The 25,788-nt window shown below is 43.5% G+C and overlaps 1 protein-coding gene across 11 annotated transcripts in view; it reads left to right on the top strand.

Moving 5' to 3' along the window:
- The window catches only part of nlrc5 (NLR family, CARD domain containing 5), a 179,509-nt gene that overhangs the window by 141,026 nt on the left and 12,695 nt on the right, over window positions 1–25,788 (top strand). For 7 of the 11 annotated variants that reach the window (XM_043707157.2, XM_043707155.2, XM_043707156.2 and 4 more), the window contains 10 exons: window positions 1,330–1,419; window positions 3,642–3,725; window positions 8,624–8,707; window positions 11,780–11,863; window positions 12,945–13,028; window positions 15,524–15,607; window positions 16,718–16,801; window positions 17,225–17,308; window positions 23,005–23,088; window positions 24,706–24,789. In XM_043707157.2, coding sequence (XP_043563092.2) covers window positions 1,330–1,419; window positions 3,642–3,725; window positions 8,624–8,707; window positions 11,780–11,863; window positions 12,945–13,028; window positions 15,524–15,607; window positions 16,718–16,801; window positions 17,225–17,308; window positions 23,005–23,088; window positions 24,706–24,789 — 846 coding nt within the window. Of the gene's footprint in view, window positions 1–1,329; window positions 1,420–3,641; window positions 3,726–8,623; window positions 8,708–11,779; window positions 11,864–12,944; window positions 13,029–15,523; window positions 15,608–16,717; window positions 16,802–17,224; window positions 17,309–23,004; window positions 23,089–24,705; window positions 24,790–25,553; window positions 25,656–25,788 lie in introns of all 11 variants that reach the window. The other 4 variants (XR_015759976.1, XR_015759975.1, XR_015759977.1 and 1 more) reach the window with 2 other exon arrangements.

Raw genomic sequence — 25,788 nt, 5'->3', positions numbered from 1 at the left:
GGGAAAACAGCCCCAGCCTATTCAACCTTTCCCTCTAGCTCAAATCCTCCAACCCTGGCAATATCCTTGTAAATCTCAGTATTTAATACTCTTATGCAGATGCCTAACATGTTGTTTCTTGTTAGACCATGCAGAAGGCTGCTTGATGATTGAATAGTCTGTTATTCTCATTGTAAAAGCACCTTGCTCCAGTGAGGTTTAACTGTTCTGAAGAAGGGTCTCTGACCAGAATTATTATTTCTGTTTCTCTCTACAGATGCTGCCCAAACCTGCTGAGGTTTTCCAACAATGTCTGTTTTTGTTTCAGATTTCCAGCAGTTATTTGGGGTGTTTTTATTGTGAGATTTAAGTGGGAGTTTTGACTCTGTACAAACTTAATAATTCCAACCAAACGGTCTGAAGCTAATGTCATATTAGTAGACATTAATTTTAAAAATCTATATTTATTAAAACATAAAATAAGTTCCTTAAAATCCTGTTTTATCTTTATTTTATAAAACATGCCACTACAGGTACGCATTTATTCAACTCACATAAAATTCTAATTCAGTGTGAGGTGCCTGAGGTGTTTTTAAGTTTCTGGTTTGAAGTGTGTAACTCCTTTAATATGTTTGGCATGATATGTGCTACTTAATCACTTAATCAGTAACGGTTTCTTTCCTCCGCTCTGTTTCCATAAACCTGAGGCCAGATCTTTAGCAAGTGATGTTAAATGAAGACTCTACATTTCACCATACTCTCCACAGATTAGACAACCAGGCAAACATGGCCTCATTCAGTTGTGAAACATGGCACTGTTATCAGAGCTGAGCTTTGGCATGAGGTTTCTGATTTTTCTTTACAGCTACAGTACGAACCTCTGAAATCCAATAGAATGTTGATCTTTATTACAACGGGGCTGGTCTACAAGAGTAGGCGCGTCTTGTATTGGAGAGACTGCACAAGGAGTAATGTGCTCAGTTTTGGTCTCCATACCTAAGGCGGTGTATATATTCAATGGAAGTTCTCAGAGAAGGTTTGCTCACTGGAAACCTGGAGAGAAGGGATTTAGCTTTAGGGAAAAGTTGAGCACTCATCAGAGTTTAGAGGAATGAGGGGTAATCTTATTCAGACTATTGGATACTGATGGTGCTCGACAGATTGATAGAACGGACTTGAGGGGATAATCGGCTTAGAGAGAGAAACAAAACAGTAAATTAACTGTCGAACAGAAGAAGTGGTTGGAGGTGGAGCTCCATTTTCAGATGCACAAGACACGAGTATGTGTGTCAGTTCCAAGTTTGCCTGGTTTTCCCTTCTATTTGTTACCTCATATTTCTGTTGTTTCAGCTTCTCTGGAACTTCTACAGCTGCAGGTTTGGTCGGAACAAATAGACTGGTCACGGGACTCAGCAACTGCACGATACTGGAGGAGATAAAGTGAGTGGAGCACGGCCTCATTTCTCGTGTAGGAATTGTGGGAAGTTTGCCCACTGTACTGAATTAATACGAGTAACTTGGCAGCATGAGCCAAACAGGAAAGAGAGAGGTCGGGTTGGGGTCTAAAAGAAAAGGATCAGTGGTGAAGAGGCCAAGAGAGAGTGAGAGAGAGAGCACACAGGAAATGGAAAGTGAAGGGAGAGAAATGAAATGGATATGCCATCGCCTGATGGTGAGGAGGGGGGTGGATAGATAAAGAAATATCATAATCCAGACCAGAAATCACAGGTACTAGTGCTGCTCCTGGCCCAGTTCCCAGCCCCTGACTCAATCCCAGTGGTCCCTAGAATGAATACAGGAAGATAACACGTATATACAAGTAGTTAGGAAAGCAAATGGTATGTTAGCTTTTATTGTAAGGTGATTAGATTATAGGAGTAAGGAAGTCAGACCAAAGTTGGGCAGGGCTTTGGTGAACCTTCCACTAGGAATACCGTGAGTCTTTTGGTTTCCATGTTTAAAGAAGGATAAACATAGTTTGTAGGCTTCTGCATGATGGCAGAAATTCCAGACCAGTCAGGCCTTCAAGACAATTACCCTCGCCATCGCGATGTGTAACATTCTGGTATAAATATATCTCCCTCACTTCAGTCATGCTCTCTGTGTGTGATTGAGACAGTGTATTGTCTTTAGTCAGTCAGCTATGTGTACATAATGTACACTACATCAATAAGCACAGAAGCCAGACTGTGTGTGTAAGTCTGTGATGATATTCTGGCTTTGTAAATAGTGTTGTTAATAAACCTCAAGCCATCTGACTCAGTAAGCGTCCAATTTTCTGTGGAATATGTGACACAGACTCCCAGAGAAAGCCAGAAAGTGCACCAGAGGCTGTGTAACAGTCTCATGCGATAGGCCTCTGGAATAAGGGATCTGACAAGGGGCAGAGGGAAATGGGTCAAAATTGTCTGGAGTGTGGAAACATGTGAGGTGATCTCATTGATACCCACAAGGCATTTGACAGGATCGAACATTGAGGAAATGTTTCCCTTGGCTGGGAAATCTAAAATGTTGGATTATGGTCTGTTGATTAAAGGCCGATCACTGAACTGAGGAGAAAAGACTTCATTCAAAGCATTGAACTTTGCAATCCTCCATTGCGGAGAGTTGGAAATGCTCCATTGTTAAATATACTGAAGGCTGAGGCAGACTGATCCTGGTCTCTCAGGAAATCGAGGGTTTTGGGGAGTGAGTGAGAAAGCAGAGTTAAGACTAGGGATTAGCTTTGATCGTATTGAGTGGCAGAGCAGATTCTGTCAGCCATGTGGTGAACTCCTGCTCCTAATTCTGATCTCCTGCTGCTCTCTTCATTTTGTTACTGATCCATCGCTCTATCAATCGAGTGCAACCCACTCGCCTGTCGGTCCAATCAGTCAAAGAAACCGCGTTGATCCATTACCAGCAAGGGTGGCACGGCAGCTCAGTGGTTAGCACTGCTGCCTCACAGCGCCAGAGACCCAGGTTCAAATCCAGCCTCGGGTGACTGCCTGTGTGGAGTTTGCACATTCTCCCTGTGTCTGCCTGGCTTTACTCTGGGTGCTCCAGTTTCCTTCCACGACCTAAAGATGTGCAGGTTAAGTGAATTGGCCATGTTAAATTGCCCATAGTGTTCAGGGATGTATAGGTTAGGTGCATTAGTTAGGGGTAAATGTATAGGGATAGGGAAATCGTCTGGGTGGGTTACTCTTCGGAGGGTTGGTGTGGACTTGTTGGGTCAATTGGACTGTTTCTACACTGTAGGGATTCTGAGTTAAATTACTTAATGGGCATGGGTCAAAAAAAAGGAAGACCTTTATTTTTGGAGGGTTTTTGCAACCATTGACAGCATAAACATTTTGCCATCAATGACATCTCTTTGAGGTGTTGTCGCTGGGTGCTAATGTTGAGTAGTGTACATTTCCTGGTGCAGGGAAGGTCCCAGTCTGATGTGCACAGGAAATGATTATAGCCTTGCATTAATGTCAGTATCATCTACTCTTGCTAAAAGGAACAGGGATATCTTCCCTGGTCGTCTTCTGTAGGGTGGCAAGGGATCGTTTACATCCTCTGCCATAAGGCAGTTGGCACACCTGGCGGTGCTGCATTCTGCTCTTCCAATTAATACACTCCAAAAACAATTGACCTGTTTGGCACTGCCTCCCTCCTTGTCTCTCCTTGTGCAGTTTGGATTCGTTGACACTGAGCGACAGCGGGGCACAGCTGTTAGCCGACAGGATGCTAAAGATGGCCGGGCTGAAGAAACTAAAGTGAGTTCTTGCGATTATTTGTTCAAATTCGACAGGAAGAGGCGTGAAGAAAGTGGCAGGGTGGATTTTCCAATGCGCACACACACTCAACAGGAAATCCCTGGGTTGTAGTGACATCTGCTCCCCATTTCCTGAAAAGTGAATCTTCTGGATAGATGCTCAATATGTCCCTCTTGGGTGTGAACAGGAATTGGTGATTGACCATCCGTTACCATTCAGCCATTAGAGCTGTCAGCTAAGTGCTTTCAATGACAGGCATCATAACAGGCCGCAAGTGGAAAATCTACTCCATAAACCCAAAGACATTTATAGAAAGTGGCCATTTGGCCCCTCGTGACCATACTGGCTCCCTGTCTTTCCCTTGAGCCCTTTCAAACTTTTCTTTCTTGGCTGTTCATCCATGTCCCTTTTATAAGTTGGATTGGATTTTGTTTCCACTGCTGTTTTTGGTCAAAAGTTCCATTCTACACAAAAGTAAATATTGCTTTACTCCAGCTAGTGTTAAATTTATGGCAATAGTTGTCAATCAGACAGTAAAAGGAGACATCTTTTTCCATTGATTCCCTCTTCAATTCCTATCATCCATAACATGCTATACGTTTATAGGCTTCACTGCAGTCAAACAAAACTCTAGATACTGCCTTGTTATCCAAACGGTGTCTTTCTGCAGAGGAATGATCGAAATCCACCCGGAGTTTTAGTAAGCTGCTTTTCTGCTGCTCAGTTGATGTTCGCATTCTAAACTCAACAAGCAGGATACAGAAAGAGTGGCGATATACCTGGTATGCACGAAGGGTGACCATACGTTCAAACTCTGTTACAGTGTCTTGAACACATGATCTAAGCTGATTTCCCATCAAATGTCAGAGGCCCATTCAGCTCCCCAAGCCTATCCTGCCACCGATGGGCCTCATTCTGCTTCTGTATCTTATGATCCACCAGATCATGTTTGACTGTCCCAGGTCTCAACTCCTCTATTTAAAATAACCTATCTACCTCCACTTAAATACTTTTGTGATCCAGCCTCCACAACACTTTGGGGTAAAGACTTCCAAACATTCACTACCAACTAGGAAAAGAAATTCCTCATGATCTCGGTATGAAATGAGTGTCTCCTTATTCTGTAACTATGTCCCTGTGTTTGAGATTCCCCCCACCACCGAAAACATTCAACATTGACCCAGTCAAACCCCCTCAGAATATTGTAGTTTCAGTAAGATAACTCCTCGTTCTTCTAAATTCTAATGAATAAATGCCTAACCTGTTAAGGGAAGGTTGCTTGTCTATCTTTGCGTTTCCACATAAAAGATCCCATGGCACTGTTTGATTCAGAGCAGATGCGTTTTGCTGTCTCAATATCCGTTTTCACCAACAGCACAGGTTTCATGTGCCATTATTTCAATGCAATCTGTGGTCTCTGCTGCCTCCTTGTGGCCAGCAATTGGTATCACTGCCAGGAAAGTTGAAGGAAAAGGTGCACAAACATCTGATGCCTACATCAGGAAGTCAAGGAAGAAGATTATAAAAAGAAAAGGGAAAAGCAAACAGGAATATCCTCTTAAATGACGTGTGAAAAAAACACATAGGGTTTTATCTCCTCCCCTCCACCCACCATAGAACATAGAGCAATACAGCACAGAACAGGCCCTTCGGCCCACGATGTTGTGCCGAACATTTGTCCTAGCTTAAGCACCTATCCATGTCCCTATCTAATTGCCGCTTAAAGGTCACCAAAGATTCTGACTCTGCCACTCTCACAGGCAGTGCATTCCATGCCCCCACCACTCTCTGGGTAAAGAACCTACCCCTGACATCCCCCCTATACCTTCCACCCTTCACCTTAAATTTATGTCCCCTTGTGACACTCTGTTGTACCCAGGGAAAAAGTCTCTGACTGTCTACTCTATCTATTCCCCTGATCATCTTATAAACCTCTATCAAGTCACCCCTCATCCTTCGCCGTTCCAATGAGAAAAGGCCTAGTACTCTCAGCCTATCCTCGTACGACCTATTCTCCATTCTAGGCAACATCCTGGTAAATCTCCTCTGCACCCTCTCCAAAGCTTTCACATCTTTCCTAAAATGAGGCGACCAGAACTGCACACAGTATTCCAAATGTGGCCTAACCAAGGTCCTGTACAGCTGCAACATCACCTCACGACTCTTGAATTCAGTCCCTCTGCTAATGAACACTAATACACCATAGGCCTTCTTACATGCTCTATCCACCTGAGTGGCAACTTTCAAAGATCTATGAACATAGACCCCAAGATCCCTCTGCTCCTCCACCTTACTAAGAATCCTACTGTTAATCCTGTATTCCGCATTCTTATTTGTCCATCCAAAATGGACAACCTCACACTTGACAGGGTTGAACTCCATCTGCCACTCCTCAGCCCAGCTATGCATCATATCTAAGTCTCTTTGCAGCCGACAACAGCCCTCCTCACTATCCACAACTCCACCAATCTTCGTATCATCTGCAAATTTACTGACCCACCCTTCGACTCCCTCTTCCAAGTCATTAATAAAAATTACAAACAGCAGAGGACCCAGAACGGATCCCTGCGGAACTTCACTTGTAACTGGGCTCCAGGCTGAATATTTACCATCTACCACCACTCTCTGACTTCAACTGGTTAGCCAGTTCTCTACCCAACTGGCCAAATTTCCCACTATCCCATGCCTCCTGACTTTCCGCATAAGCCTACCATGGGGAACCTTATCAAATGCCTTACTAAAATCCATGTATACTACATCCACTGCTCTACCCTTATCCACATGCTTGGTCACCTCCTCAAAGAATTCAATAAGACTTGTAAGGCAAGACCTCCCCTTCACAAATCCGTGCTGGCTGTCCCTAATCAAGCAGTGTCTTTCCAGATACTCATAAATCCTATCCCTCAGTACCCTTTCCATTACTTTGCCTACCACCGAAGTAAGACTAACTGGCCTGTAATTCCCGGGGTTATCCCTATTCCCTTTTTTGAACAGGGGCACAACATTCGCCACTCTCCAGTCCCCTGGTACCACCCCCGTTGACAGTGAAGACGAAAAGATCGTTGCCAACAGTTCTGCAATTTCCTCTCTTGCTTCCCACATAATCCTAGGATATATCCCGTCAGGACCGGGGGATGTCTCTATCCTCAAGTTTTTTTCAAAATGATCAACACATCTTCCTTCTTAACAAGTATCTCCTCTAGCTTACCAGTCCGTTTCATACTTTCCTCTTCAACAATACGGTCCCTCTCATTTGTAAATACTGAAGAAAAGTACTCATTCAAGACCTCTCCTATCTCTTCCGACTCAATACACAGTCTCCCACTACTGTCCTTGATCGGACCTACCCTCGTTCTCGTCATTCTCATGTTTCTCACATATGCATAAAAGGCCTTGGGGTTATCCTTGATCCTACCCGCCAAAGATTTTTCATGCCCTCTCTTAGCTCTCCTAATCCCTTTCTTCAACTCCCTCCTGGCTATCCTGTATCCCTCCAACGCTCTGTCTGAACCTTGTTTCCTCAACCTTATGTAAGCCTCCTTCTTCCTCCTTACAAGATATTCAACCTCCCTCATCAACCAAGGTTCCCTCACACGACCATCTCTTTCCTGCCTGACAGGTACATACATATCAAGGACACGTTGTATCTGTTCCTTGAAAAAGTTCCACATTTCCACCACATCCTTCCCTGACAGCCTATGCTCCCAATTTATGCTCCTCAGATCCTGTCTTACAGCATCGTAATTACCCTTCCCCCAATTGTAAAACCTACCCTGTTGCACGCACCTATCTCTCTCCATAACCAAGGTGAAAGTCACAGAATTGTGGTCACCATCACCAAAATGCTCACCCACTAACAAGCCCATCACTTGTCCTGGTTCGTTACCAAGTACCAAATCCAATATGGCCTCCTCTCTGGTCGGACAATCTACATACTGAGTTAGAAAAGCTTCCTGGACACACTGCACAAACACTGCCCCGTCTAATCTACTTGATCTAAAGAGCTTCCAATCAATATTTGGGAAGTTGAAATCGCCCATGACTACTACCCTGTGGCTTCTGCACCTTTCCAAAATCTGTTTCCCAATCTGTTTCTCCACATCTCTGCTGCTATTGGGGGGCCCTTAGTAAACACCCAACAAGGTGACTGCACCTTTCCTATTTTTAACTAAGCCCATACTACCTCCAAAGGCAGATCCCCCTTGAACTGCCTTTCTGCAGCCGTTATACCATTTCTAATTAGCAATGCCACCCCCCCTCCTTTTTTACCCCCCCCCCCAATCTTACTGAAACATCTGTAACCAGGAACCTCCAACAACCATTCCTGTCCCTCTTCTATCCACGTTTCCGTGATGGCCACAACATCGTAGTCCCAGGTACCGATCCACGCCTTAAGTTCACCCACCTTATTTCTGATACTCCTTGCGTTGAACTATACGCACTTGAACCCATCTCTGTGTCCGCAAGTATTCCCTGTCTGTGCTACCTTCTTCACAGCCTCCCTACATTCTTGGACATCCTGAAAAACAGCTAATCTACTTGCTGCACTACATGTCTGGATCCCTTCCCCCTGCCAAATTAGTTTAAACCCCCCCCCGAAGATAGCTAGCAAACCTACCCCCCAGGATATTGGTGCCCTTCTGGTTCAGGTGCAACCTGTCCTTGGTCAGGTGCACCAATTGTGTTTTTAACAAATAATTGGCCTGGGTTGTTTGTCTGTGCTGTTGAACAGTAATGGTATTGAACAATGTGTGGTAATGATTTGTGGGAACAAAGAAGAGTTGAAGACACTGAGAACTTTCTTCCAATGCCTCTGAGCACCTCCAAGTGTTTTTGGCATTGGGAATGGCCTGAGTGGTTAGCAGAGGCGTTAATGTCACCTCCTGTTCTTCTCTTAGTTTGAGGTCAAATTCCATTGGTTGGAAAGGGGCAGCCCATCTGGCGAGTGGACTGAAAAGCTGTCCTGCAATTGTGGAAATCGAGTAAGTACATTACCTCATTGATCTGTCTGATTTCACTTCACGCAGCGGTGAGACTCTCTGCTAGCATATTTCATTACAAAACTTAAGGGATCCTCAGAAACATTTTGAAACCATTTTGTGCACAGCTAATTACTTTGACTGAATCTCAGTCAGGAGAGATCAGTAACATCTCATCTGGCAATCCAGCACCATCTGAAAGGGGTGTTGGAAGAGTAGGAGTTCTTGCGTTTGTTAATTGGATCTGAGCATTACTGGCTGGACTGGTATTTACTACCCATGTCCCTGCCCTTGAGAAGGTGGTGGTGGTGAGTCACTGCTGTCCACCCTAATGTAGGTGCACCCATTGTGCTGTTAGGGAGGGAATTCCAGGATTTTCACCCAGCAACAGCAAAGGAATGGTGATATATTTCCAAGTCAGCACAGTGAGGGCTTGGAGGGGAATTTGCAGCTGGTGGTGTTCCCATATAGCTGCTGCTCTTGTCCTTCCAGAGAGAAGCGGTTGTGGGTTTGGAAGGTGTTGTAGATAGTATACACTGCTGCTACTGAGCGTCTGTGGTGGAGGGAGTGGTTGCTTGTGGATGTGGTGCCAATCAAGCAGGTTGCTTTGTCCTGGACGGTGGATCAGTGGTGCTGAAAGAGCACAGCAATTCAGGCAGCATCCGAGGAGCTTCGAAATCGACGTTTCGGGCAAAAGCCCTTCATCAGGAAGGCAAGTTTCATGAGTGTTGTTGGAACTGCACCCATCCAGGCTAGTGAGGAGTGATCTATCACACTCCTGACTTGTCACTTGTAGATGGTGGACAGGCTTTCAGGTGTCAGGAAGGTGAGTTATTCACTGCAGAATTCCTTGCTGGGAAAGGAGAACATGTGGCAGATTTGTAATGTCACTGGGTTAATACACTAGCTAGCCTCATCCTACAGGCATAGATTTGAATCTCACTGTTTTAGCAGTGGAATTTAAATTTCATGAATAAATCTGGATCTTAAAGCTACTCTCAATAATGATGACCATGATAACATTGGATTTTTGTTCTAAACATTCATCGTATTAATAATGTCCTCTGGGAGAGGAAATCTGCCATCTTTTTGTGCCATCTTGTCCACATATAACTCCAGACCCAAAACAATATGGTTGCCTTTTAATTGACCTCTGAAATGGCCTAGAGAGCCACTTTGTTCAGGGTCAGTAAGAGATGGCCAACAAATCCTGACCCTGCCAGCAGCGCCCATGTCCTGTGAAAGAATACAAAAAGAGAGCAGTTAGCCCTGGGTGATGCGTTGGTACTTTTTCCTGACCACGACAGAACAGCAAGCTCACTTCCCAAAATGCACCATCCCTCCGAATAGACCATCCAACTGGAAGGATAAAGGTAGTCAAAAAAAAGAAGTAAACACCCAAACAGGCTCGACAAAATAACAAGAAACACTACCTTGCTTCTCTTGCTTCCAGTGAGCAGTCTGACCACGTGTGATCAGGTGTGTCTTCGTGTTTGTGAGACCACAAAGCTTTTCAAATTGAGATTAATTCAGTTTAGACCTCATGAATGAAGGGTACCTATGATCGATCATAAATTAAGACTGTTAGAGCCTCTCAGTAACAACATTCAGTTGGAATGTGGCAAGCGATGGATGGGGACTGACTTTTAGACCAGGAGACCATTAGATATGGGAGCAGAATTAGACCATTCAGCCCATCAAATCTGCTCCGCCATTTGATTGTGGCTGCAAAATGTTTCAACCCCTGCCTTCTCCTTGTAACCCTTGACCCCCTTACTAATCAAGACCCAACCTATCTGTCTTAAATACACTCAATAACTGGCCTCCACATCCTCCTGCTGCAGTTAGTTCCCCACTGTCTGGCTGAAGGTATTTCTCCTCATCTCAGTGCTAAAGGGTCATCCCATCACCCTGAGGCTGTACCCTCCAATCTTAGTCTCTCCAACTCATAGAAACATCTTCTGCATGTCCACTCTAGCCTGTAGGGTTCAATCAGACCCGCCCCCACATCCTTCTAAACTCCATTGAGTACAGACCCAGAGTCCTCAATTGCTCCTTGTATGACAAACTCTTCATCCCTGGGATCATTCTTGGAAACCTCTTCTGGATCCCCTCCAATGCTAGCGCATCTTCCTTAGCTACAGGGCTTAAGACTGCTCACAATGTTCCAAATGTGCTCTGACCAGAGCTTTGTGCAGCCTCAGCATGACATTTCTGCTTTGATAGGCTCAAGTGAGGACTGCAGATTAGAGTCGGGAGTGTGGTGCTGGAAAAGCACAGCAGATCAGGCAGCATCCAAGGAGCAGGAGAGTCGATGTTTTGGGCATAAGCCCTTCATCAGGAAAGTAAGAATCCTGACTGAGGCTTGTGGGCAAATTAAGAATCTGCAGCAGCGATCCGAATTGAGTTTGACTCATGAACTTAATCTGTTAATATTTGCACATTAACCCCAAGAGAGTCCTAAACTAGGATTCCCAAGTCCCTTTGCACTTCAGATCTCCCGAAGCCTTTCCCCATTTAGAAACTAGTCTATACCTCTATTCTTTCAAGCAAAATGTGTAATCTCCCACTATGCCGCATCGTATTCCATCTGCCACCGTGTACTGTAACTTTCTAACAAATATTTAAGGAATGATTAAGGATATCCAACCAAAAAGGAAGCACCAATAGATCTTTACGTTTACGATTATAATGCTACTGCCATACCGCATGGTCCAATATGAGCATGCTCACTGTAAGATAGAGGGTCTCCAAAGGGCACAGAGTCAGGGAAAGTTTGGTAACCCAGGGTAATGCTTTAGCTCAAAAAAACTAGATGACAGAATTCACTAAGCTCTCTTGAGAGGTTTGTTCCTAATATCTTGCACTGTAGGACAGGCTGAGTCCATTTAGTCCAGTGAGGGTTTGTTGTCAAGAGTATGTGCTGCCATGAAATTGTGTGGAACACCAAGTCAAAATAAAAATGCAAGACATATTATCTTTCATCTTATTGTTCTGATGTGCTAAGTCATGTTGAGAAAGAACAGCTTTGTTCCTGTAAATTCTAAAATAAATACATTCTCTGTTCCGATTCAGCTTATGTGGCAACACCATCGAAGATATGGGAGTGATGAAACTTGCTGATGTCCTTCCTGTTATGAAGCATTTGAAGATATTGAAGTAAGTGATTGCGTAAGAATCCTGACTGAGGCTTGTGGGCAAATTAAGAATCTGCAGCAGCGACCCTAGTTGAGTTTGACTCATGAACTTAATCTGTTAATATTTGTTTATAATTCAATGCTTCCATGATCATATTATCAGCAAAACTGAATGTGTATATAACCATATATTCACCTGAATTATCAATAAATATAGGAATAGTTGGGGGCAGGTCCCTTCATAGATCACTGTGGAATATTGTGAGTCACTTCTTTCTGACTCGAACGCCACATTTTATTCCCAATCTCTGTTTGTCTGGTTTTTAGCCAGTTTTCTGAACCTAGCCAATACATTCCTTCAATTCGTTGAGCTTTCATTTTAGTTGACAGTCTCTAATGAGGGATCTCTTCGCATTGCAACTGGAAGTCCACAGAAATAATATTCACAGACATTTCCCTGTGGGCCACTTTACTCCTCTCTTCAAAAACAGCAAGCAATTATCGTCTGGCACCTACCTTTCACAAACCCATTAAAAACAACATACTGTGGACGCTGAAAACCTGAAACAAGCCCAGGGAAAGCTGCAGAAATTCAGCAGCTGCAGCCAGACTGGCTGGGTTTCTCTAGTATGCTGTGGGTTTCACAATTCCATGTTGGTCGTCTCTTTGCAACTTGTAAAACTTTTCACTGTACTGTTCGTGTAAAAGTACACATAATAATTCATTTCTGTTCTATTTTATTTCTTTGATGAGCTAACAATGTTCAAGCAGCCTCGTCACTCTATCCTTAACTGCAGAGCCCAGCCATTTGCTGAGAATAGGCTTAGGTAGGCACTAATTCTCTGATTTCCCATGGTCACCATTCTTAAATTGTAGCATCAAAAATATCAAAGTATGGGGACTAGGGACTTGTAATTTAATACAAAACCATTGAAAGTGGGATATCAATCCCATCAAAATATCAATAAGCAACTAATTTCATTTGAACATTACTTTGACTGCAGATGGCAGTACACATCGTTGTGATGTGACAAAGCAACAGGAGCTTTAGCATTCGGTACATTTCGATATGTTTCACACACTTTTTGTCTTTTGATTATTAGCTTGACTCAGAACAACATCACAGCGACCGGTGGGGAGAGATTGGCACAAGCTCTCAAGCAGTGCCCATCGGTGGAAGAGATTCAGTGAGTGCATTGTAATGTTACAGGTTTGGAAATCTGAAGTCATGGCAGAAAATGCTGGACATGCTCAGCAGGTCAGCAGTTGCCACAGAGAGAGAAGCCGAGTTCGCATTTCAGATCAATAGAAGGTCAGTGACCTGGAGCATTATCCACATACATCATGCTGATTGGTCAGATCTGGTTTGAGAAAGTACCATCCACTTGTATTAAGAGAGTTGGCTGCCTGTATACTCTCAAAACACTGCACACGATTGGTCTTCTCCCAGATCCCATTTTTGTAAAGGGAGCAGATTTTCACCTCCATGTAGTTCTAAGTGAATCAGGAATGTAGCCAATTGTAGTTTCTGGTAGTTCATGGAGTCATAGGGCTGTACAGCATGGAAACAGACCCTTCATTCCAACCTGTCCATGCCAACCAGATATCCTAAATTAATCCCTGCATTTGACCCATATCTCTCTTAACCCTTCCTGTTCATAATACCATCCAGATGCCTTTTAAATGTTGCAATTGTACCAGCCTCCACCACTTCCTCTGGCAGCTCATTCAATACATGCACCACCCTCTGTGTGAACAAATTGCTCCTTAGGTCCCTTTAAAATCTTTCCCCTCTAGTTTTGGACTCCCCTATCCTGGGAAAAAGACTCTGACTATTCACTCTATCTATGCCCCTCATGATTTTACAAACTTCTAAATCATCGTCCCTCAGCCTCCGACGCTCCAGAGAAAACAGCACCAGCCTATTCAGCATTCCTGTGCAGCCTTATTTGCTCAAATCTTCCGAGCATCAAAATTGTTCAATCTGCCTCGTCACTTTACCTTTAATTGCAGAGCCCAGACTTTTGCTGAGAATAGGCTTAGGTTGACTCTAATTCCGTGATTTCCCATGGTCACCATTCTTAAATTGTAGCATCAAAAATACCAAAGTATGGTGGCTAGGGACTTATAATTTAACACTAAGCCATGGAAAGTGGGACTGAGATGGATGGAGAAAGGATGTTCGTGATGGTTCGAGGGAGATTGCATGCACGTGGAGTTTAAAGGGACGGAGTGTTTTGAAGTAAGAATCTGGAAAGCGAATGGGGTGGGTGGGAGTTTCAGAAAGCCCTCTCCACCAGTGAAGGAGCCTTTCCAAATCCTGAAGGGGTAAGGCATTAAGTGGTGGTGGGAAATCGCAAAAGGAAAGAGCATTCTTCAGTAGAGAGAGAGAGAGAGAGCAGGTTCAGAACTGATCCCTTGGTTTGGCAGTTGCTTGAAATGGGGAAACAGTGGGTGATGTTCGATCGAGGGTGAGGAGGGGTGCCCCCCCCCTCCCCCACCATGCCACGCCACAGCATTGTGTCATGAGGGAGCAGGTATGTTTCAGGCCTCAGTTGTCCTGCGGGTTCTTCCCATTGTTGCACCAGTCAGGACAGGCACTTCTACAGCATGGGGCATCACTTGGCATCTGCCTCTTTCCTAACCCAAGCCCTTGAAGCAATTAGTTCCAAGGTAGCCAGCACCTGTCAAAGAGAGTTAATGCCACCTCGGTGGATACTGTCTGTCTCATGAAGCTAGGTCATGACCCACTCTGTGTAGTTTCTGTCACCGGGATATGCAGTGTAGTTCGAGGGCTTCTGCAAAACTATCCAGAATCTTTGGGCATTGGAGTTGGCGTTGTGGGAGTGAGCGAGGGAGTCAGTTGGAAATAGACCCTCCCCATTGTCATTGTCTGTCACCAAAGTGAGGTAGATCTACAGGGAGAGAGAGAGAGAGATTCCAGGATGTGACGGCACCCTCTAACGGACTAAATTTCATCCTCCAAACACATTGGCTTGCCCTCCAATTGCAAATTCAACAGTGAAAGAACTTGAGGCCAGCAGCAAGAACTAATCATTAATACATTGGCTCAGGAAGGTCAGACACAGATATGACCAAATAGCAGGGAGATGTATATGTATAAAATCGCTCCACTTTGGGGCACAAAAATGGTCTTTAAGGCAGCAGTAAAGCCCAAACAGATGGGAAATCCAAAACCTTCTCTGTACTCACAATCCATTCCGGATTCTCTCCCTTGGAGAAGCACCTTCCCAAGGATAGGCACAGTTTGGAAAATTGCAGCTGGGATTTAGTGGCGAATCTGCCTTGTAATTGTTGTTTGCCACTTTTGCGGGCTGTGTCATTTCCCGAAGCCATCATTATGAGGGCCTGTGTGTCACTTATTAAGAAGAGCCTGAAAACACACATTTTCATCCCTCTGCAACCCAACTATTTCCGAACTTCAGTTTTTTTTAAACTAATCTTGTGTACCACTCCTGCTAAATTCAAATCAAATCTGAAGATTACTTTCAAACTCTGGCTCTGACCTGAAGATATTTCAGACTGAATGTTCTCCAGCATTTTCTTTCAAGCCTGACCTTGTCATTAACAGTTGGTGCAACCATTCATGGTGTTCCTGTAAGGGTTATTGAATACTGACAGCAATTTCTTTTCACTTTGCCTGACTAACGCAAACATGCAGTTTGTCCACAAACAAGATCGGCGATCAGACTGCAAAGAAATTGTCGGAAGCCCTGCCCAAGCTGCCCTATTTAAAGACGTTGAAGTAAGTGCTGTCTGATGTTCATTCTTGTATGTGTGTGCTGTGGATGTATTGATCAATAGGCTTCATGTAATTTATTAAGGATCACTCTCTATCTGCCCTTAACTGAATAAGAATTTCACTTTTTTTGTTATTTCCACATTTCTAAAATTGAGTATAGCTGAGAAGAGATACATTTTGTCAAAGCTGCTTGGTTTAAATGTCGGCAAAGCTTGGTGGTTAACTGTCAATCATCATCTAACTAGTGCCTTCTCCATAACAATGCGTCTACCAATCAGAGTCCACTTGTCAACTATTCCGCACTCTCCTCTCGTTCAGTAGAATTTTTTTCTTTCTCATTTAAATTGGTATTTCTTGCAAATTGTTCTGATGATTGTAAAATAAAAAAAGCGTTGATAAAATATGTCCATCTTTGGCAATACTTTCGCAGACCACCAGACAACTATTTCCTAGAACTCTTGCAGATTCCTAATGTACTGTAGTTTGAGGCTCTTTTTAAAGGAAATGTAAATGATTTAATAAGAGGTGTCATGTCTCCATCTGCTGGTGGGAATTTTTAACTCAACCCATTCATTGGGACCTGCCAGGGTGGCACGGTGGCTCAGTGGTTAGCACTGCTGCCTCACAGCGCCAGGGACTTGGGTTCGATTCCAGCCTCAGGTGACTGTGGAGTTTGCACATTCGCCGCATGTCTGTGTGGATGTGCTCCAGTTTCTTCCCACAGTCCAAAGCTGTGCATGTTAGGTGGATTGGCCATGCTAAATAGTGTTCAGAGGTGTGCAGGTTAGGTGGAGCAGCCATGGGAAATGCAAGGTTACAGGAATAGTGTAAGGGTTTGAGTGGGGTACTCTTCAGAGGATCGATATGAATGCAATGGGCTGAATAGCCTGCTTTCACACTGTAGTGATTCTATGACAGGGCAAGTGCAGTGCTGGTTTGTCACTTTTGATATTGGGAAGGAGGGTCAGGCAGTGTGAAATATTGATGTCCTACCTGATCCCCTGGCCTGTCCATGAGCAGTTAGGTTAAAATGATGCACTAGTTGTTTTGTAAGTCTGGCTAAAGTATAACTTGAGCCAGAAATAACCCACTCTTGTCTGCCTCACGTTTCAGCCTCCATTCCACTGAGCTCAGTTCTGATGGCGGAGAGATCCTGGCACAACATCTTGCACTGTGCTCAAGTATCGAAGTAATAAGGTGAACATTTTCGGGCATTTTCTAAGTTATCATATCAAGCAAGTTTATTCCCTCTTCCAAATATCCAGAGGCTGTTGTCCATTTCACAGTCTAAAATTATTGCTTTTATTAAGATCAATATTTTAGATTAAGACGGTAGCCCGACACTTTCTGCACGTTTGGATCCACATGAAGAAATTATCAGATTCCCAGCCACCACAGTCATCCAGGTCTCACCTTCCTGGGCCCTGCATCCATTAAAAAGAAACACCGATATCTAATAGAAAAGATTTGAAAACTAAATATCCAACTTTGGGAAGTGCCACAAAGCTCCTAAAAGTTATCTACCCAGTTCACAAAAATACAGCAGAGAAAGGGCTGCTTCTCGGTGATGGTAAAATGCTGTGTCATTGCACTCATTGCTCATTTTCTTGTATTCTGCAGTTTACCTGAAAACCACATTGGGAACAAAGGAGTGATGGAGCTCGCAATGGCTCTACAAAAAATGACATCTTTAAAAACGCTGGAGTAAGTGCCTCACATGCAGTGTGTGTGAGATATTGGGCAATTACCAGGCTATGATACATGGCTATAAATGAGGTTTCTTCTTTAGGTCTTAAATGTTAATTCAAGATTTGTGACTGAAAAGTGTTGATTACTTCATGTGAAAGTTCCGATTTCCATGTTAATTCCCCGTTTAAGAATATAATGAAGGTCCAACGTGATAGAGAATATCTTCACACAGAGGGTAGTGGAAATCTTAACCTCTGTCCCCCCAACAACAAAGCAATTACAGATCAATTGAAAACTTCAAGGTGAAGCGTTTTGTTGTGTTTGGGCATTGAAAGGTAGAAGACAGGATAGGTGATGGATAGGTATATTTTATCGACCTGTTCCGAGATGTTATGACACACCTCTGGAGCTAGTGGGGCTTGATCTCCTGGTTCAGAGACAGGGATACTACCATTTTGCCGCAAGAGCCAAGAAGACAAGATGGATATCTAGAGTTGTGCTGCACATCAGCTGAGATCTGATTAGCAGAGCACGAAAAAGGGGCTGAATTGCGTACACTGTGAAGAATATATTTTGCCTCCGGAGATAACTTAGAATCACAGAATCCCCACAGTGCAGATAGAAGCCATTTAGCCCGTCAAGTCTACACTGTTCCTGTGAAGAACATCCGTCCCAGATGCACCACATTAGCCCACATTTCCTATGGCGAACCCACCTAGCCTGCACATCCCGGAACACTATGGACAATTTAACTTGGCCAATTCACCAAACCTGCACATCTTTGCACTGTGGGAGGAAACTGGAGCATCTGGTGGAAACCCACACAGACACAGGGAGAATGTTCCATGCTGTACATCTCTATGACTCTATGACCACACAGACAGCCAGCTTTCTGACAACAATAACAAGACTGCTGCTATCAGAACCCGCTTCCTAATCAGTAGGGTTCGCCATCTGCTGTTGTTCCCCTGCTGCTGGGTCTTGATGACCAGTGGGGCGGTGTTTTCTCTGAAGTTTGAGAGAAGGCCACAATCTTGGTGATCACATGACCTGTTTGGAATTGGAAATGCCTTGACATTTGTGAGTGGTGCCCCATTTCCCCTGCAGTAAGGCAATGGTTGTGGTGATGCTAGCTGTCACATAGTCAATCCCTGTTTCCTCTCAAAGTGGGAAGGCCTGCACATGTAAGAGGGTCATATGTTTGTCATCATTATGTCATGGGTGGCTATGACATAATGATAGCCAGGAACTAGGACAACAGATAATACCAGGGAAACTCTACTTTGTGAGTAACATTTTGTGAAGTATGTTTAGGAAACTGAGGAATCAGTGGTATCCTTCATAAAGGTGATGGATAGCAAATTGTCTCATGGTGGACTTGCAGGGTTTCACTCAAAATCTCCACATGGTGTCTGATCAGTGTCAAATTTTACCTGCTAACTCTCCTGTGAGATGATGTGTGGTGATTTATAATGTTAACGGTGCTACATAAAGACAATTGTTAGGCAGATGTTATAAAAAACAAGAGCAATGAGCTGAGGTTCACTCCCACAATGTTTGAAACTGTTGCCACAAGTGAGAAGGAATGAATTGTCTTTCCTTTTCAAAAGTTGAAATGGTTGGCCACTGTTTTAGCATGGGGCAATGCCATGTAGTTAACTAATTTCTGCTGTAGCAGTAATGCACCAATCACAAGTTTAAAAAAAGACAAGTTTATTATCTGCTATACCCTGAGAAAAATAAGAAAAATACGTTATTACAGCTACCATTTTCAAGTACATTCCCTCTTAAATTCTTCATTTCCTGGTATTCTCTTTTCAGTCAGTATTGTCATCAACCTGTTTTCTTCAGAAGGTGGTCTATCAGACTGTTTCAGTTCTGCAGCCAAAAATCCACCTCCCTGCTTTTCTTTTACCTTGAGATACATGCTGGTTGTATTCACCATCTGTAGGTAATATTTCATTCCGTCCTGTTAAAACAAATTTCATGGTAGTGACTGGAACTAGGTAGGTCTTATTGACTATGACATCCTTGAGTGGGGTTATTAACTGGTCCAATCAGGGTGTCCTGGCTGACAGATATAAACAGGAGTCTCTGGATAAAGATTCGTGCACCTTATGTCTCTCACTGTGTCTCACACCTGCACCCACACACCATGGGTGCTGGGGAAAAATAAGCACTACCACAGTTAGGCGGTAGTGTGGGGGTTAAATAAAGAAAAAAAAGAGAAACAGGAGTGTCTCACTGACCACTCGGGTGTTTCGTTTCTTCCTGGAAAAAAAAACAGGAGTCTCAGAATGTCTCCAGACGTCAAGGGCCTGCCTCCAAGCTAGCAGGTCACATCCAGTGTACTGTGCACATGCAAGTAAAAGGGGGACTTGGTGATGTGATACCAGCCTCTGTGCGGTTATCTCACTCATGAAGGTACAAATTAGAGAGGAGAAGGATTACCACTCCTAAGGAGGGGATCGAGGGGAGAGGGAGGATGTCGCCAGCTGGTTTGATTGCCTACAGATAAAATGTTCATCTCAGCTCAGCGACCTCCTGTCTAGTCCACCTTGGCTCCATCAAACATGGCAACTTTGTGGTCACGTGATGCCTGCGACCATTTTAAATCTGTATTTTTCATCCTTTTTTTGAAAACTATTTCAGTCTGTGGAAGTCCCAAGTGTTAAATCAGATGATTGAATTTGCAATCCATAATGCATATTTGATTCTGTAGCTATGAATGGGACAGTACTGATGAATATTTACAGGATGAGTTACCTCCCTGCAGGTTAAGGAAGCTCCAGAGCCATGGATGATAATTCTGTGGGCACCATGAAATGCACAGTAAACAACAAAGTATTTGTAAATCCACAAGTGGTGCACCTTTAATACTGAAAAAAAAACATACTGTAATATTGACGCATATGCTATGTTATACACCATTAGGAATGTCAAAAGTTATTGGCATATAATTATTTGCAATGCCCTGTTTTACACACATTTGTGGCACTGTGAACCCCAGGTTTTATGAGTGTTCAGAGCTCCCATGTGACACCAAGGAGGCACCATTCCTGATTTAATGCAGAAAGAGTCTCCATTCAGCTCCTAGAAATGGCTAACATCAGCCCAGGGCGATGGGTGAAGGGTTCTGCTTTGGTTTTAACTAACACTGGCTAGAGGTGAGTTTCAAGGAAACCAGCCAGGGAAACCTGATCCTGAAGGTTATTCCAAGCCAAGGTGTAAATATAGTGAAAAATTAACCAGGCAATTGGGTTGAAATAAAGAGTTGGAGCAGGTGAGTGGTATGCAATGAGCTGTAAGACTGAGTACTTAATAAACGTCTTCGACACAGAAAGATATTTTGGTTTCTGTTTCATTGACTGGCTTAGAACAAGAGTGACATTGATAGTGGAGAATGAAACATGGCACTGTTGAGTAAGTCTGCAGAGCGAGTACAAATAATCTTAAAGAAATTACATCGCGATTGGAACAAGGTCAGCCAGATGAATATTGTAGCATATGAGTTCCCTGATTGGGGCTGTTAATCTGGTAAAGCAATGAATCAGGCCTGGCAGATATAAACAGGACTTCTCTTCACTCTACAAGCCAACTCTGAGCTAGCTGGATCAGCATCCTGTACTGTGTAAATAAAGGGTGACTTGGCGATGGGATACTGGCCTCTGTAAAGTTATTTCAAATTAATTTCACAAAAGAGCACATTCACATTTCCAGCCTTGTGTGACCCAGAATATATGTAGCTAATCCTTCTTAGCAAGGTTTCACATGCCAATCTACAACAAGGCTATTCTAGTACAGCAGTGTTTATCGTCAGTTTGTTGGGAAAAAATAAGGAATGTTTTTAGGGCTGGGGAGCCAGGAAAATAAAAAGACTAGTTACCCCTTACCTGGTGAAACGTTGGCACAAGCAGAAGCTACAGGTACACATGAGCAACAATCTCAAGGAAAGGGAAATCTGAGAAATATTGAAAGAATAGAATGTTAAGTGGATAACCGTTCAAGGATTCAAGATGGTGCCAACATGAAGCAACACTTTGCGAGGCCCCTGCACCAGATCTTACTCTACTATTTCTTATCACCATTCCACCCTTTCACATTAATGTACATTCAGGAAAGGGTGTCTCTGAGAATTGGTTGAGGATTGACCTCCCCAGTATAAACGAAATATTAAGAAGTAAAGCGATTTTTAAAAAATGAAGTAGGCCAATGGAAATCATAAGTTGTTAGATTCTTGCACAACAAAATAAAATGATGCTTGGTCCAGGAAATGATTGGAAATCCTCAAAAAAAGATAACATGAGAAGTGCTTCAGAAAAAGGAAAACAAAACTAATTTTTTGCATCACTTTGTGTTTTAATGTTTTAGTACATAGAAAACAGGGAGAATATGAACAATCAATAGTATTATTTTGATTATGAAAAATATATAATTTCACTATTGATGGGTTGTATTTTAAAATAAGACACAATATAAAATCATGATTTTCTTTACTCTTCATTAGTTGTGTTCAAGAATGTTTATTTCATTAAAAGTTTTTATTTAAGAAGCGGGACACGGTGGCTCAGTGGTTAGCACTGCTGCCCCACAGCGCCAGGGACCCAGGTTCAATTCCAACCTCGGGCGACTGTCTGTGTGGAGTTTGCACATTCCCCCCGTGTCTGCATGGGTTTCCTCCGGGTGCTCCGGTTTCCTCCCACAGTCCAAAGACGTGCAAGTTGGGTGAATTGGCCATGCTAAATTGTCCGTAGTGTTAGGTGCATTAGTCAGAGGGAAATGGGACTGGGTGGGTTACTCTTCAGAGGGTCGGTGTGGATTGGTTGGGCTGAAGGGCCTGTTTCCATACTGTAGGGAATCTAATCTATATTAATATCTCAGTAGTTCAGCAGGTGATTGGGGTGAATTGACAGGGTAAATGTTAAGTTAGATATGGAGAGAGATGGGCATCATGGGTGATCAATGTTTTATTCCACCTCCAAATTCATTTTGATTTAACCCCTTCCCTCTCTTCCTACCTCCTCCTAACTTGTGACGGTTTGCATTGGTTGTAAGGTTTTCTTGACTATATCTGATTGGCCATACGGGTGTTTTACTGGTGACAAATAATAGTTTTTAAAAAAGAAGTCATGCTGGTTTTGGTAATGGGGCACGTCAGTTGAGCGTGATGCCACTTCTGGATATAAAAGAGAAATAAAATAAAGTTAGAAAAGCTAGGGCTGCTATGGTGAAGTGGTAGTGTCCCTATCTCTGAGCCTGGAGACCTGGGTTCAAGACCCAACTACTCCAGAGATGTTTAATAATAACCCTGAACAAGGTGATTAGGAAATATAAAGGTAGAAAAGCCTAGATTCCTGAGGTGTAGTGGTAGTGCCCCAACCTCTGAGCTAGGAGGCGTGGGTTCAAGTCGTACCTGCTCCAGCGCTACATTATTACATCGCTGAACAGGTTGCTTCTATAAGAAAAGGGAGGACTAGTGTGTGAAAGCAGCTGTAAGGCTGAGTGATTAATAAACTGTATCCACAAAGAGAGATAGGTTTAGTTTTTCTCACCAATTAGCCTGGATCTGATTCGACAATGGGGCAAATTTTTTTTCTGGGCTATGGTACCAGGATGTTGGAAGAAAAGTTAGTTTTCTGTGCCAAAGCGTGTGTGAACATTGTGTTGTTCGTTGTTTTCGGATTTACCTACCGTGGTGTTCTCTCTTGTAGCCTGCGGCTGAACAGGTTTGATGACCGTGTTGCAGCGGAGCTCACAGCTGGACTTGTGTGCTGTCCCAGTATTGAAGAGGTCATGTAAGTGTTACATCTCTTTGATGCGAAGAGACCGTGAGACAGCTGGTGTCTGATTTTGAGATAAACGGGAGCTCTGGTTTAACCAAATTGCTGCAGTTTTAATTAACAGCATCAAGCTGACTCTCATTTCAAAACATGTGAACACATTTCATGTTAGTCATTAAAAGATTCAGTTTTCCATCCTGCCTTGTTCTCTCCTGATGACCATAAAGAGGTTGAACTTTTTTCTTCATTTTGTTTTGCTTAAACTATTGAAGTGACCCCCTCTGGTTCCTTCTGTCTGCCTCTGTCTGTCTCTGTGCCTGTCTCCCTCTATCTCTGTCTCCCTGCCTGTGCATCCCTCTGTAGCCTCTGACTGATTCTCTCTGTCTGTCTCCTTTTGTTTCTGTCTCGCTCTGTCTTTCTGCCTTTATTCCCTCTGTCTCTGTGTCCCTCCCCCTCTCTCTGTCTGGATTTAAATGTACTGCAGCCAGTTGAAGTGCTTACCTCATTGTGTGACAATGCAAAGCATCCTGGTTACACAGTGACATGAAGTCGGTGAATGTGTAACCTGAATTGACCTTTTGTTGAATTGATTGTTGTAAAACATATGTTTACTGCACTGTAATGATTTTGATTAATAGTTGGTCAGAGTTCTTTTTAAAAATAAATATCAGGCTGAAGGCTAATTTTCTGATCTCTTACTGTCACTGGTAGTGCATGGCACAAATTACAGAGTGCTCTGTGTGAATTTGTGGATGAGGTTGTCACCAACTGCGTGATACTGCCACCTCCCAATGAGCTCTTTGCGTGGATGATTCATCTTGTTCCATTGTACATTTCTCCAGTGCCAAGCTGGCATCATAACTGAGATGGCAGCAATAAATTCGGTCATCCGGGTTATAGAATACAAACTTTTTTTTTCTTTTCTTACATTAAGCGAGTAGGTTTAAGGATAGGTGCCCCTTATACGGCCTGGCGTTTGGTTTAAGGGTAGGTGCCCCTTATTAGGCCTGGTATTTGGTGTAAAGGTGGGTGCCCCTTATACAGCCTGGCGTTTGGTTTAAGGGTAGGTGCCCCTTATTCAGCCTGGCGTTTGGTTTTATGAACCCTTCTGACTAATGATTTGACCATCCTAGCAACGGACGCTCTACATTTTCCCTCAATGTACCTTTCACCTGAATGCAAAAGGGCACATCACATCCAGGGGGCCATCTTAAGGATATTTAGCTGATAGCAGTTCATCCAAAAATTGATAAAACCTAAAACTGAAGCCAAAGCCTTAGAATGTCCCCATCCAACAATGAGTCCCAGCTCTTACACTGTGCTGGAAAACAAAATCTCAGGGGGACCGAGGACTTTTTGCCCAGGATAAGGGCAATACTGCTGATTCTACTCACGTCCATGATATAAATGTGGAACACTGCATCATAAATGCAGCATTTCTGCAATGTGAAGGGGTGAGTGCTGTTGAAAGATCAAGTCTTGACCCATGATCCTTTCCACGTGGGTTACTCAGCATTCTGAGTTCTCCCCCATTACAATCTAAAGCCACAGGCCTTTGATGCCTTACTTACTGCACTTTGATGAGGTGAGGTCCTGATGAAAACTGTTCTAACTCTTCGTAACTTTTCACAGCCTATCTTGGAATGACATTGGTGACGAGGGTGCAGTGAGGCTGGCTGATGCCCTACCAAGAATGCTGTGCTTGAAGAAACTCGAGTAAGTACAACATTGAATTTCAGGAGCACATCATGTTGGCAAGGCTCTCGTGCTGGTGAAAGAGATATGGCAATGGTACATTATGTGGTTTGTAATAATGTACTGGATTTGGACATTATCATCCATTAATGATATGCCTGCCCTATATACCGCTGAGAAGCTGACCGATATTTCTGCTGGGTATAAGGTTCAGTTGGTTTGCCGTATAAATATAGAGATGATAACACAAGGGCCCAATACATTATAATACAAGTGAGTGAAAACTGTACATGGCAGAATGTTATATTCCTGATGAAGGGCTTTTGCCCAAAACGTCGATTCCCCTGCTCCTCGAATGCTGCCTGTCTTGCTGTACTTTTCCAGCACCACACTCACGACTCTGATCTCCAGCATCCGCGGTACTAACTTTCACCTAGAATGTTACATTGGCATGCCTGTGGTAAGGGAAGGACCTACAAAGTTCATTGTGAGGCCTTTTGAATACCCTCCTGCTAATGCCAACCTGTTCCCACTTCTAGGGCAGGGGACTAGACATAGGCCAATCCTCCTGCCCTTGCTCCAGTTGAGGTCCTTAAGTGGCCATTTTAATGTGTGGTGGTTTAATGCTGTACCCTGAATTTGGGTTCCTGATGAAGGGCTTATTCCTGAGAGTCGTGACTCTTCTGCTCCTTGGATGCTGTCTGACCTGTTGTGCTTTTCCAGGGCAGCTGCTTTCAACTCTGACTCTCCAGCATCTGCAGCTCTCACTTTCTCCTTCATTACAGACTGGTAAAGGAGAAAGCAAAATGAGGGACTGTCTTCAGACTTCGATCAGGGAAGAAGGAGGGACCAAGGTGGCAATTTGTGTGTGAAGCCAGAAGATGGAGGTGAAGATTTAGATGAGTACTTTCTGCAGTGGGGTGAGGCTATTCACTATCGAGAAGAATAAGGAAGATATAGGAATCAGGGTGGATGACATGTAATCATCTTGAACAAATTAGCTTGGAGAGGGAAGAGGTT

This window comes from Chiloscyllium plagiosum, unplaced genomic scaffold, assembly GCF_037043375.1.
Source record: "Chiloscyllium plagiosum isolate Xiang-an unplaced genomic scaffold, Cpla_swu_hap1 HiC_scaffold_17, whole genome shotgun sequence".
Lineage (NCBI taxonomy): Eukaryota > Metazoa > Chordata > Chondrichthyes > Orectolobiformes > Hemiscylliidae > Chiloscyllium > Chiloscyllium plagiosum.
This window is presented reverse-complemented; position numbering and strand designations above follow the sequence as displayed.